Raw genomic sequence first — 13952 nt, forward strand, 5'->3', positions numbered from 1 at the left:
TTAGTGAATTTTTGTGAATTTGTAAAGGAAGTTTTAAGTTATCTTTCTTGTTTTTCTTTTTTTAATGAACTTAGAGTGAAATACAGCCCTCTGAAAGAGAAGAAAATAAATATTAATGTTTCTGGTTTACTTTTGTAAATTTTAGTGTCATTTTCAGTGTCATGGCCTCTTATGTAGTGCTTTACAGCTTACAAATTTGTGTCATATTCTCTCTGTCCATAACAATAGCCTACCAGATCTTAATTCTTAAAAATTGAAAAAACTAAGCTTCAAAAAGCTTGACTACCTCAGGTTTACAGATAATTCTTAAACCTGTATTCTTCATTCAGGTCATGTGATTTGAAATTTGGTTCATGATATAGTATAGGGGTTGGCATACTGTAGCCTACAAGTCAAATCTGGCTCATGACTTTTGTTTGTATGGCCTATGGCCTATACACTAAGAATGATTTTTGCACTTCTAGAAGCTTTGTTTTAAAAAACAAGATCATGTGACAAAGACTATATCCTGCAAATCCTGACACGTTTACTCTATCTGGCCCTTTATAGAAAAACTTTGACAACATCCAGAGTAATAGCAAGATCTTAGCTCTTGCTATTAAGCAGATCTGAATTAAAATCCGGGTAACATCACTTGATTATTTTGAAAAATTGTGCATGTTACTTGACCACTTGTAGCTCAGTTTTTCTCAACTCTAAAATGGGCATGTAAACCTTTAATAAAGGACTAAATTCATAAGATAAGTAACTATCTTTTGAAATGTGTATTGAGAGGATTTTTCAATGAAAAGCTGTTATTAAAGCAACACGGTATAAACTTATAAATTGAGGTATTTTAAAATTTGAAAAAAAGTCTTATATATTTAGTCTAAGAAACTTTGACTCCATTTTTTAAAGATCAAATGCATCTTTGACTAACAACCAGAACTTAATCCAGAGTCTGAAGGAAGATTTAAATAAAATAAAAACTGAAAAGGAAACCATCCAAAAGGATTTAGATGCCAAAATAATTGATATCCAAGAAAAAGTCAAAACCATTACTCAGGTCAAGAAAATTGGACGGAGGTACAAGACTCAGTATGAAGAACTTAAAGCACAACAGGATAAGGTATTTTGAGAAATTTTATGTATGTTTATGTATGTTTATTATTAGAATGCATATTACAAAAATACTTTTTTTAGTATTATTGATTTTATATTCTAAAACCAAGTGTAAGCTTACATATCTTTATTTGGTTTAAGATTAATTTTTTAGTACAACCACAAGTACATTATAAACTCACAAAGGTATTTTAGTTCAGTTTTCACATTTTAAATACTGTTCCTTTCCCAGGTTATGTTCTTTTCATTCATTTGCCAATTAAAATTATGCATTTTAAAAAAAATGTTTAGTGTCAGTAGACTTTATTTTACTCATTTTATTTATATGTGGTACTGAGAATCGAACCCAGTGCCTCACACATGCTAGGCAAGTGCTCTACCACTGAGCCACAACCCCAGCCCCAATTATGCATATTTAAAAATAATAGTTTTTTATACCTAATCAGACTTCACATAATTTTCAATTAGTTATTTGTTAACTGCCTCTCAAGCTTAATTATGAAATCTTTTTTATAATCAGAATCTAAGTCTCCATTTTAATTTCCAAAGGCAAGGAATTTTATACTGATTTAAATATATATTTATTGCATGTTGGATTAGAAAACATACAAAGAAAAATATTTAAAAGTCTTCCTCTCAATGTTAACCTCTAGCATTTAGTACACTTTTATAATATGCCTTTTGTACATGTAATTGGTGTTAATCAAAGTGTTAATCATTTGCATGTTCTTATATAATCTGCTTTTCCACTTGATTCATTGTTATGAAAATATGTTTTTGTTTTAGAAGCTCATCTATAGTACATCATTTTTGATTTTCGGTGTAATACATACTTATATGGAAATCCATAACTAATTCCCTATTTGAGAACATTAAAGTTATTGCATAGAAAATTTACTTTTGTACATCATCAAAGAAAATTTATTTGCCTTGCCCTGATTAATTATTTTCTGAGATAAACCTACAGAAGTTGAATTACTAAATGTAAATGCATAACTGTATGATCACTATTTGTCATCTTAGGTCATGGAAACTTCAGCTCAGTCTTCTGGGGACCATCAGGAACAGCATATCTCAGTCCAGGAGATGCAGGAGCTCAAAGATACGCTCAACCAAGCTGAAACCAAGTCAAAATCACTAGAGAATCAAGTGGAGAATCTTCAGAAGGTATGAGTGAGAGCAGCAAAAGGTGTATGTACCTAATTCTTTTGTACCTAAAGAAATGTTAAACACTGACACTCCTTTATCATATAGGAAAGTCTATATTTTATCCTTCTCACTTTAAATGCATAATGTATATATAAATAATACCTAATTATCTTCAAATACCCACTTGCATGGTTTGACCTCCATTTTTATATTTTCACCTATATTTAACCTAAAAAAAGTGAATTAGTGGGGAGGAATGGGCAAAATCTGATCAGTGGGTACTTAGTTACAGTTACAAGCAAGAAGCTCTGGGGTACTATTGCATAGTATGACAACTATAAACAACAATTAGGTTATATATTGTTATTTCAAAAAGTTAAAAGGAAGGATTTTGAAAATTTTCACCACAAGGAATTGATAAATGTTTAAGGGATAATGTTTGAGGCAATAAACATACTTAATCTGATTTAAACATTATCCAGTGTATACATTTTGAACATTGCATGGTACCCCGTTAGTATGTAAAACTTTAATGTTTTTGTGTATCACTTAAAGTTTTTTAAAAAGCAAATTAATAATTTTCTTTTTAAGTCTATAGGACATATAATTTCTATTGAATTACATGGCGAATACCTTTTTCTTTTGAAAGACATTATCTGAAAAAGAGACAGAAGCAAGAAATCTCCAGGAACAGACTGTGCAGCTTCAGTCTGAACTTTCACGACTTCGACAGGATCTTCAAGATAGAACCACCCAGGAGGAGCAGCTCAGACAGCAAATAACTGAAAAGGAAGAAAAAACAAGAAAGGCTATTGTAGCCGCGAAATCAAAAATTGCACATTTAGCTGGTAAGTATCTGTATATGTTGAGGTTTGAACTTGGTGGTGAAAGTTGTTTATGTGGTGCAGGCTTTAACTAGGTTATTTAATTAGACACAAAAAATGCAATTTTGGATGTCTTTATTTATGAAATCTTTCTTAATCATTGACTTGTAATTAGTGCCGGGATACTGCCATCCTTTTGCTTTAGTATGTAACAGTTCCACCTTGTGACAGATCCTCTCAGTGCAGACTGAGCTGCCCAGGCACTTTATATAAACTAGATAGCATTGGATCTTTCCTGATCAAGCATTTTTCTGTGTCTAACTTCAGGTGGGTTTCTTCTGGTCCTTCATGTCAGATTTAAGAAGCCTAGTATTGAAAAACTCAAGTTCATATTCCACTTTGCTTGCCAATCTGCTGAGTAGTTGTATGAAATGTCGAGTCAGTTGGATTTGATTAGTGCCCCAGCAGCTATTATTTCATTAAAAAATGTTATTGTATTTGAATATATGCTATGGATTACTTAATTTTATGTTAGAGTAAGTATATTTTATATTGAAGTAATAAACACGGATGGGTATGAAACTGGTCATTGAGATGTATAGCACATCATAAATATATTCTTGTCACAGACTCAGATAAGACTTTAGGTGAAAATTAAGTCCATAAATGTTGTTTCTAATATTCAATTTTAATAGTGTAATCATATGATTACTCTAGGTGTAAAAGATCAGCTAACTAAGGAAAATGAGGAGCTTAAACAAAGGAATGGAGCCTTAGATCAGCAGAAAGATGAACTGGATGTTCGTATGACTGCTCTTAAGTCCCAATATGAAGGTCGAATTAGTCGCTTGGAAAGAGAACTCAGGGAGCATCAAGAGAGACATCTTGAGCAGAGAGATGAGCCTCAAGAACCTACCAATAAGGTGATTAGCTAATTCTGCTTAAACGATGGATCTGTTTTTCTTTGTACATTTGAAAATGCTTAACAATTTAAGAACCTTTCTCAGTGAATTTTGAAACGTTGGTAAAATGTTTCAGTGGCATTATTAGGTGGTCGCTTGTGGGGGCTAGGTGCAAAAATCAGTAATTTTCTCTTTATAGGTCCCAGAACAGCAGAGACAGATCACATTGAAAACCACTCCAACTTCTGGTGAAAGAGGAATGTAAGTTTTCCTTCTTATGAAGTCTGTTTTTAAGGTTTAGGAAAGATCTAGTGATTTTTGAGGGAAAACAAATCTGTATGCTCTATTGTAAAGTTATTACATTGAAGAACAGTTTATCTGTGCAAAACTATACCATGGATTTGCCAGCTCTTGTTTTCAGCATATTTTCAGTTCTGTCAGGTGGGAGCTGTATGACAGAGAGCACATCTCTCATCTTTTAGTTTGATTGGCTATTGAGATAGACCACTTCTGATTTCACTATACTGTTATATAATGACAAGTATAAAAGCTGAATTGAGATTTGGGTTCAGCCATTCATCATTTGGATGTAGTCTGCATTGTTAGGATACACCACTCTAAAGTATTCCCTGAAATTTTTAATGCTTAAATCAAAACATTTTCATTAAGTTTTGAAATATTTAGTGAAAATATATATAAAATTGTACTCAGTATCTTTTTATAAATATGTTTTAAATCTACCTTGTATACCCAAAGCAGTGTTAGGAAGAATACTTAAAATGGTCTGAACCATTTTAAGGTCACGCTTGCTGAACTTTTATTTGAGGAAATAAACGTGTTTTGCTTTTCATGAAATATATGTATTTTATTAAGAATATTTGTAAAAATTTTTTATGAATGCATGATTCCTGGATTTTCCCCTCTGTAAGTGCCAGCACATCAGATCCACCAACAGCCAATATCAAGCCAACTCCTGTTGTTTCTACTCCAAGTAAAGTGACAGCTGCAGCTATGGCTGGAAATAAGTCAACACCCAGGGCCAGTATCCGCCCAATGGTGACACCTGCAACTGTTACAAATCCTACTACTACCCCAACAGCTACAGTGATGCCCACTACACAGGTGGAATCACAAGAAGGTTAGTAAACTAATACAAGTCCAGTTGAACTGACTGCTTATTTCAATTTATTTTGAGAAGATGGCTGCAACTTCAGAGATAAATTGAGGCCTCTAGAGCTAAAGTCAGACATAGTAAAAGTGGGTAGTTAATATTTTGAAACAGATGTGTTCCAGAATACTTGGTTTTCTTTCTTTGGTTAGTTGGTTGGTTTTATATTTTTTTTTTTGCGCTGCTGAGGGTTGAAGACAGGACCTTGTGCATGATAGGCAAACGCTCTACCGGTGAGCTAAGCCCAGCCCCCAGGATACTTGTTAATGCAGCAAATTTTCTCCTTCCCTTTTATTATTTGCTTTGTTTTTAAGCTAAAGAAGAAGGAAAAGTCATCCCTGCAGGTATTACTTCACATTGTTTTAAAACCAAAATGTTCACTTCTAATGGCTAAGAAAGAGGGTATAAAAATCCACTCTGAAAAACCATAGTAAATAATTGGTTCAACACAACCACCACTTTTTCACTGAAATTATCTGAGCTTCTCATTGCTTTCCTTTGTTCCCATGGCTCTATGATACTTGTTTACAGCAGCCAGACATTGTATTTTGTTTGATTTTGTTATGCCTTTTTACTTTACTAGATGGAGCTCCTCAAAGGCAATTCTTGTTTCTTGTTTAATCCCTTTACCTACTACCAAAATAGATGTTCAGTAAAACTTTACTAAATGTATATTTCCTTAAATTCTTATCTGGATAAATTTAGAATTTAGTAAATTTTAAAAGTACTATATGTAAATGCTATGAGTACACAGAATATTTCAGCTACTGTCAACAAAGCAATTATTGGATAGATTACCAGTTACACTTTTGTTACTGTGGTTTGGGGCAGAGAGTTTTACAATGCTGAGGATTGAACCCAGGGCTTTATACGTGCTTGGCAAGCACTTTATAACACTAAGATGTTCTCCCAGCCCTAAAAATTAATGTTTGTGTTATGGTGTCAATTTAAAAATAATGCTTTGTCTTGGACTGTAGCTCAGTGGCAGAGTGCTTATCTAGCATGTGTGAGGTACTGGATTTGATTGTTAACACCACATAAAAATAAACAAGTAAAATAAAGGCATACTGTCCATCTATAACTACAAAAATTTTTTTAAAAATAAAATAAAAAATAAATAACAAAATTAAAATGATGCTTAATGAAAATTTACAGTTTGACTTTTGAGCTTATTTTCATTAATTTTGTTTGGTCATAATTTAAATGGAATAGTAGATGCAAGAATCATTTTGTATATTTTGTCAACAAATTATTGTATACTACCATCTCAGTCATGTAGGCAATATAAAAACACATAATACATTAGTTTTACCCATAGCATGTTTCGATAGTAAGTGGTAAGAAGTATGGACACAAGAATTACACAACATGACATATATCACAAAAGAGAAAAAAATAAGCCCAGCTTTGGTAAAAGTAGAAAACTTAAGTTAAGTACTATGATTATTTTCCAGCTATGCAATCAGAAGGTCCAGTGGAACATGTTCCAGTTTTTGGAAGCACAAGTGGATCTGTTCGTTCTACTAGTCCTAATGTCCAGCCTTCCCTTTCTCAACCCATTTTAACTGTTCAGCAACAGACACAAGCTACAGCTTTTGTGCAACCTACTCAACAAAGTCATCCACAGATTGAGCCTGCAAATCAGGAGTTATCCCCAAACTTAGTAGAGGTGGTTCAGAGTTCACCAGTTGAACGACCTTCTACTTCTACAGCAGTATTTGGCACTGGTAAGATTAATTTCAAAATGAAGTTAGAGTAGGCATTTGTGATTTCTTAGGTATAACACATATCTTGAATATTCTTTGTAAATATTTGCTTTCTACTAGGTATTAGAATGAACAGATATATTCCTAACATTTTATTTCATGTTTCCTGAGTGGTTAATAGTTTTTCATCATTAAGTAAAAACCTTTCTTCCCTTTCAGTTACTTTTTGACTCTTTTTTAGAGGGGAAACTGTGTGTAACTTAATGCAAATCCTGAGAACTGAAAGACCAGAGCCCTATTTATACACAGTGTAAATGTTTTTATTTAAAGGAGTCTTGAGTTTTATGGAAGGCCCTATGTAAATTTGTAAATAGCCGTTATTAATCAGTATCATCACAGTGAGTCAGTTACATTGTAAAATTTAGCTGACTTTATTACTCTAGGATCAGTATAAAACCATTGAATCAACGATAAGCTACCTTTTAATTTTTTCAGTGATTAACAAGGACAAATTATATTGATGGGAATTGATCTAAGACTTGACAGTATTATAATCTATACACTTTAAATGTTTGTTCTTTAAGTTCAGTGACCACATTGGCTGATTTTAAAAATGCTTTTAAAATTATCTTTTTCTAAATGGAATTATCATCACGTTCTGATTTAAGATTTAAATTATCTAATTTCAAAGTATCAGCCACCCCAAGTTCCTCTTTGCCAAAGCGTAGCCGTGAGGAGGAGGAGGATAGCACTGTGGAAGCATCAGACCCCGCCTCTGACGATGCAGTGGAAATGCCTCTTCCAAAGAAGCTGAAAAGTGTTACACCCGGAGGAGCCGAGGTGTGTAAAGTTCTTCCTGTTTATATTTACTTTACCTAGTAGGATTAATGTGGTCTATTCCGTGATAGCCAAAGGCAAATTAACCTTTTGGGGTCATACTACATTACCTGGAAAACTATTGTTGAATTCACTACAAAGCTTTCATTGACAGCCCATGTATTATTGCTGTTAACAATAGTGTTTTATAGTCTTTTCATTTTTTTTTTTATTGAATTTGTTCCCAGTTGAATAAAAATCAAAAAAGTTGAATTCCATGTCAAAGGTGTTGGGTTTTTTAATTTGAAGAACAAGGAAAGTTTATAGTCTCGTGGACATTTTAAACTCTTTATCTGCCATCTTTTTCTAAAATTAACCAGAATTATATCTCTCTTGTCAAGGCTAAACTGTAGTGAAGTGGGGTTTATAGCAAACATTAAGACTAAAATAATTTTACTTCCACGTTCATAAATCATATATTATATTATATGATTTATATTATATAAATAATATATATATATATGATATGGTTATATAAATAAAAATAGGGCTGGGTTGTGGCTCAGTGGTAGAACACTTGCCTCACATGTGTGAGGCACTGGGTTCATTTCTCAGCACCACATATAAACAAATGAATGAAATAAAGGTCCATCACCTAAAACAAATGTTTCAAAACATAAAAATAAAAACTTTTTGGAGTGTATAGCTTCATAAAATTATAGATTTGAATTTTGGTTTATTGGAAGAACCGGCAGAACAGGTACCCCTTCATCTAGTGTTCTGATGGGTTAATAAATTTTATCATATGATTTAGGAAGAAGTTATGGCAGAAGAAAGTACTGATGGAGAGGTAGAGACTCAAGTATACAACCAAGATTCTCAAGATTCCATTGGAGAAGTAAGTAAAAGCATGCATAATGTAATAAATGTTTGCTTTTAATGAATGAAATTAACTTTGATAATGTGAAACATTATTTGGACTTTTAAACTTGTTTTATATTTGTGAACTTGTTTTTATATTTTATATTACTATGCTTTGTTTTACTCCTGTGCTCTGTGTTCTCAGCTTACACTAAAGAATAGTTTTGTTCAGGTGTAGCAAAAATTTTTCCAAATGATGAGTTGTTACAAATCAAGATAATTTGCAATTGTAATTATTTGGAAGGACAAGAGTACTGGTTGAATCCTGAGTTAATCCATAATGCCCCATTGGTGATCCTCTATTGTTTTCCTTACAGGATTAACATAATCCATGAAAGGAAATGCATTTTTGCACTTCATTTTTTTTTAGACTCTTATTTAGGCTCCTCCAGAGCAGCCGTACTAGCAGAAAGAGCATAGATTCTGAAGTTACCTAGCAGTAGGTTGCATTCCTAGCTTAGAAACTGTGTGAGTAGGGGCTGGGGATATAGCTCAGTTGATAGAGTGCTTGCCTCACATGCACGAGGACCTGCACGGCAAAAAAAGAGAAACTGTGTGACTGTAAGTGTGTCACTAACTCTTGTTTCGCTTGTCAGAAAATTATAACATTTTAAGAATCGTAAAGTACCTAAAATAGTACCTGCCACACACTCAAAAATTATTTTCCTTCTGTTCCTCTGCCCTTGAAGTTAAGGTTTCTGATACAATAATATTATTAATAGTTAACTTTATATTTAGCAGTAATACTTAACTCACTACTATATTCAAATGTTTTTATAAGAAATCTATATTTATTAACTTACATTTATTACATTTTTTAACTAATTTAGTGAAGAAACTAATGCCTAGATAAGTAATGGACCCATGTTCATAAACCTTTGGAGCTGGGATTTGAACCCAGTGTACATAGTGTTCAGCTGTCCTCTTAAACTTAAAACAATATTTTGTCTCTGAATAAACTCTCGAGATCATTTTATTTAAAATTTTTCTTATCTGTATAAAAGAAAGGAACTGTCTTAAGCTAATCATAAGTAAATATAGATTGCAATGTTTTTGTTTCTAAGATATGTTGATTTTTCTAAGTTTACCAGGTTTTTTTCTTTTTTTCTTTTAAAAACATAAAACTAAACCTTTAGATGAATATGTAGTACTATAAATGATCTTTTGGTACACAGCTAAAGAATATAAAAACAAAAACAATTGGAAATAGCATATGGATTTCAATTTTGTTTTCAGATTTGGTTAAATTATGCTAAAATCATTTATATTGAAAGTTTTTTTCTTAAAATGGTCAAAGTTGTCCTGTGACTCATTAAAGTACCATTTAGCTTCCCCATTAAGTGTTGCTATTCCTAAAATAAGTTGGTCACTTGGGCATATTAATTATACCATGACTTAACTCATTTTCATTATGGTGTACGTAATTTTTAAGTCAAAAGACACTGTTACTAGTTTATATGAAAAATAAAATAGCTTTTACTGAGTACTTAAGCCAAAAAGAAGACATTGAAATTAAGTTAAAATAAGTTCATTTCAGTAGATAACAGAGTAGAATTATGAAAATAAATTGAGCAAAGAATTATTTTAATATCTAATGCAGGATGAATATCCCTTATCCTAAATACTTAGACCCAGCAGTTTTAGACTTGTGTGGGGTTTTGTTGTTTTGTTTTGTTTTTGAGTTTTGAGTTTTGGAATATTTTTTATAAAAGCTTTACCTGTTCTTTACCTGTTGAACATCCCTTTGGGTCACTTCATTATGTCACTTCTCATGACTATACTTCTTACGAAGAATTGGCAGAGCACTTTACATGCTAGGCAATATATGTATGTGTTTGCTTGCGGATACTCAGAAGAATCCCATCCAACCACTGGTACAATCACTGTCCTCCTAGTTTTCAGGTGGAAATTTGAGAAGTAGCCTGCTCTTTATAAGTTAGAGCCTTGAGTCGTGCTAGTCTTCTCTTCCTGACACTGATGGGTACGACAATCTACAGACACTGTATATAATTTTTTTTTTTCCTGTTAGTTTTTCCCCCACTTAGTATCATGACAACACTCAAAATTTTCAGATTTCAGAACATTCAGATTTTCAGATTAAGGGAAGCCCAGTCTGTCTCTTTGTTGTGATTAGAAGGTTTAGGATAATTGGACTTTTAAGGGGAAGAAAGAAGTTTCTTTGTAAAAAGACAATAAAAATATCATGCTTTATTCACTGCGTGTCTAGATTATTTTTAGTTTGAGGAAAACTTTTTTAACAGAATGTTACAGGACCATAGTAGACCTTTTTCCTAACTTTGATCAGCAAGTATACTGTCAACTAACTACACTAGTTACTGAGCACTTGAAAGAAATATGGTTAGTCCAAACTGAGATAAATTTAAGATATACATTGGATTTTGGAGACTTACTAATAATTTTTAAATGTAAAATATTTGTTAATTTGTACATTGGTTACAGTGTTGAAATGGTGTTTTGTATTTATTCACAAAGCATATTATTAAAATTGATTTTACTTTTGTTATCTTTTCAAGGGTCTAATAAAAAATCTAAAATTACATTTGTGGCTCACAAATTTCTGTTGGACAGCACTGATCAATAATATCACACATGTATGGACTGGAGTTGTAGCTCAATGGTAGAGTGCTTGCCTAGTATATGTTAGGCACTGGGTATGATTCTCAGTATCACATATAAATAAATAAATAAAATAATGGTCCATCAACAATAGCAAAAACAATTTAAAAAAATAAACTTGTCTTTAAAAAGAATAATATCACACATGTAGTTTTGAATTCGCATACATCTCTATGTATTTTTTCTCTTATTAAATTATTACTCAATAGATTTACAGTATATTCTTTTCTAGGAAGATGGTAAAGAAACTCAGATGTTTACCATATATTTCAAATTACTTCTGCTTTTAAACCATATTTTTAAAATCAAAATGTTACTAATTTAAACATTTACCTCAGCCTCTGTCTCACTGATACCGTTAGGTGTATTTGATTTTTGATTTCTTCATTTTTAAAGGGAGTCACCCAGGGAGATTATACGCCTATGGAAGACAGTGAAGAAACTTCCCAATCTCTACAAATAGATCTCGGGCCACTTCAATCAGATCAGCAAACAACAACTTCATCCCAGGATGGCCAAGGCAAAGGAGATGATGTCATTGTAATTGACAGTGATGATGAAGAAGATGATGATGATGAAAATGATGGAGAACATGAGGTGAATGTGGTTGTGAAATTATCCCGTATTTTCAAAACTTCTCGAAATTGTTCAAATCCTTGGGCCTACTGATGTTATCAGTTAGTAAGTTCTGATTGCTCAGTTTCAGTAGGTTATTATATTATTTTTCTTTTACACTAATTATTTCAGATTTTAACATTTTATAATGAAAATAAGCATAGAACCAGTGATGGAAAATCTTTAATTTTTAACATTTTGTTTGTCTTTTAATGATTGCTGAGCTATTCAGAATTTTTTTTAAGCTTAACTATAAGTGGCTGAATAAATTTAATTTTGTAAGCACTAAAGTTTCTGGAAATAAAAAGAAGAAGCACACCCCACCCCCAGCCCTGTAATTTGTTTCAGAAATAATTGAGGTATCATCATTACTGAAGTGTATTTTAAATTTAGCATTTTTTGGGGGGGATTTAATCCTATAGTGACAGCTTCTTATTTGAGATTCTTTCATTCATAAAGCAGCGATTTTTTTTTTTTTTCAAACTCTGTGTTTAAGAAATCCTGGCCCAATTTTATTTTTCTTCAACTCTGTTTAAACTTAGATAGAATTAAAGTGACACTCTTGACACTTTCTGGCCAATTCTTTGCACAGTCTCATTCAGAATTGATTGGCATTGTACTGACTCCATCCAGCATTACAGTTCTGCTGTTTGGCGCTGCTGGACTTCTCACCCAGGACGCTCCTAAATCCTGACCAATGATGAGTCATTTCAGTTTCTTAAGTGCAGAAAGATGTGCAGAGTACATGGACCAGATTCTAGATGTTATTTATGCATGGGGGTTTCTCTGTTAGGATTATGAAGAAGATGAAGAAGATGATGATGATGACGAAGATGACACAGGAATGGGAGATGAGGGTGAAGACAGTAATGAAGGAACTGGGAGTGCAGATGGTAATGACGGATACGAAGCCGATGATGCGGAGGTAATTGCTTAGAATGCTGACTGTTTTCTTCAAGAGCTTGCTTAGAAAACTTGCCTTTTTCCTATGATATAGAAAGGCTCATATTATCAGAATACTAAAACGTTTTATACTTTTCAAGTTTTGCTTCATTTGGTACATTTGTTTTTGCTGTAGTTTGCTTAATTATGTGGTATTTCTTTTAAGGTTTTTATTTTATTTCTTTTTGCTTATATTATCACATTTTGTTTTTAGGGTGGTGATGGGACTGATCCAGGTACAGAAACAGAAGAAAGTATGGGTGCAGGTGAAAGTAATCAGAGAGCTGCTGATTCCCAAAACAGTGGTGAGATTATTTGAAATCTCTAATGGATTAATGCCATTTGCTGTTGCTGCACTTATTAGCTGAAAAAATTTAATCAAGAACTTGTAACAACAGTTTACAACCAGAAGAGGTCAGTCTAATCAAGCTGCATGTGGATTATTGTGGATATTGGAGGTTTGTGATGTCTTGCAACAAAAAATAATTTCTTGCAAAAAAGAAGAATTTTAATCAGTATGGCATGGCTTTTAAATCTTTGAAAGGATAGGTCGTGGAGGTCCACTGAAAACTTGTAGACATTAAAAGACATGGAATATTTTTAGTATGATGTTTTTAAATTGTAGTTTAAAGTACTTGTGATCATCTGGTGCAATATTTCTGGTTTTACAATTAATAATACTTCATCAAAATCAGTAGTACTGATATAGTGAAACCTTGTATGTTTAGACTAATGGGAAAACATTGTATCTGGGTTTCTGTGTAGGTCTGGATATTTAAAAGGACAAAGTGTATGCTAATTTGTATTAATGTAAAACAAGGGCAATCATCTTTTCAAGTCTTAAATTTTTAAAACAAAAATAAACCAAGAAACATTAAGCTATATAACAAATTAATAGGATTCTTTTGAAATGTTTTATAGATTAAATATTTCGTCACATAGTTCGGTAGCTATCAAGGGAAATTTTTTTTGTTCTTTAGTTTTGATAACTAAGAGTTAAGTCTTTTGAGGGCCAGTGTTCATAGCCATCTCTCCCAGTAAAAAGGCACATAGTAGATGTTCACTGAATAGTTATGTGAGACTTTTTCCTTTTCTCTTTTCATTTTTGCAGTCAAGCAAAAATGGGGCTAGTAGACTGGATAAAATAAAGGAAGTAGATGGTTTTGACACA

General features: G+C 32.5%; 1 protein-coding gene across 2 annotated transcripts in view; it reads left to right on the plus strand.

Moving 5' to 3' along the window:
- The window catches only part of Tpr (translocated promoter region, nuclear basket protein), a 66725-nt gene that overhangs the window by 40830 nt on the left and 11943 nt on the right, over nucleotides 1–13952 (plus strand). The window contains exons 31-42 of one of the 2 annotated variants that reach the window (XM_047520123.1): nucleotides 898–1108; nucleotides 2125–2268; nucleotides 2900–3098; nucleotides 3792–3997; nucleotides 4176–4237; nucleotides 4906–5114; nucleotides 6599–6871; nucleotides 7542–7690; nucleotides 8481–8564; nucleotides 11621–11821; nucleotides 12633–12764; nucleotides 12996–13086. In XM_047520123.1, the coding sequence (XP_047376079.1) occupies nucleotides 898–1108; nucleotides 2125–2268; nucleotides 2900–3098; nucleotides 3792–3997; nucleotides 4176–4237; nucleotides 4906–5114; nucleotides 6599–6871; nucleotides 7542–7690; nucleotides 8481–8564; nucleotides 11621–11821; nucleotides 12633–12764; nucleotides 12996–13086 (1961 nt within the window). The remainder of the gene's footprint in view (nucleotides 1–897; nucleotides 1109–2124; nucleotides 2269–2899; nucleotides 3099–3791; nucleotides 3998–4175; nucleotides 4238–4905; nucleotides 5115–6598; nucleotides 6872–7541; nucleotides 7691–8480; nucleotides 8565–11620; nucleotides 11822–12632; nucleotides 12765–12995; nucleotides 13087–13952) is intronic. The other variant, XM_047520122.1, reaches the window with a different exon arrangement.

Source organism: Sciurus carolinensis, chromosome 12, assembly GCF_902686445.1.
Source record: "Sciurus carolinensis chromosome 12, mSciCar1.2, whole genome shotgun sequence".
Classification (NCBI taxonomy): Eukaryota; Metazoa; Chordata; class Mammalia; order Rodentia; family Sciuridae; genus Sciurus; species Sciurus carolinensis.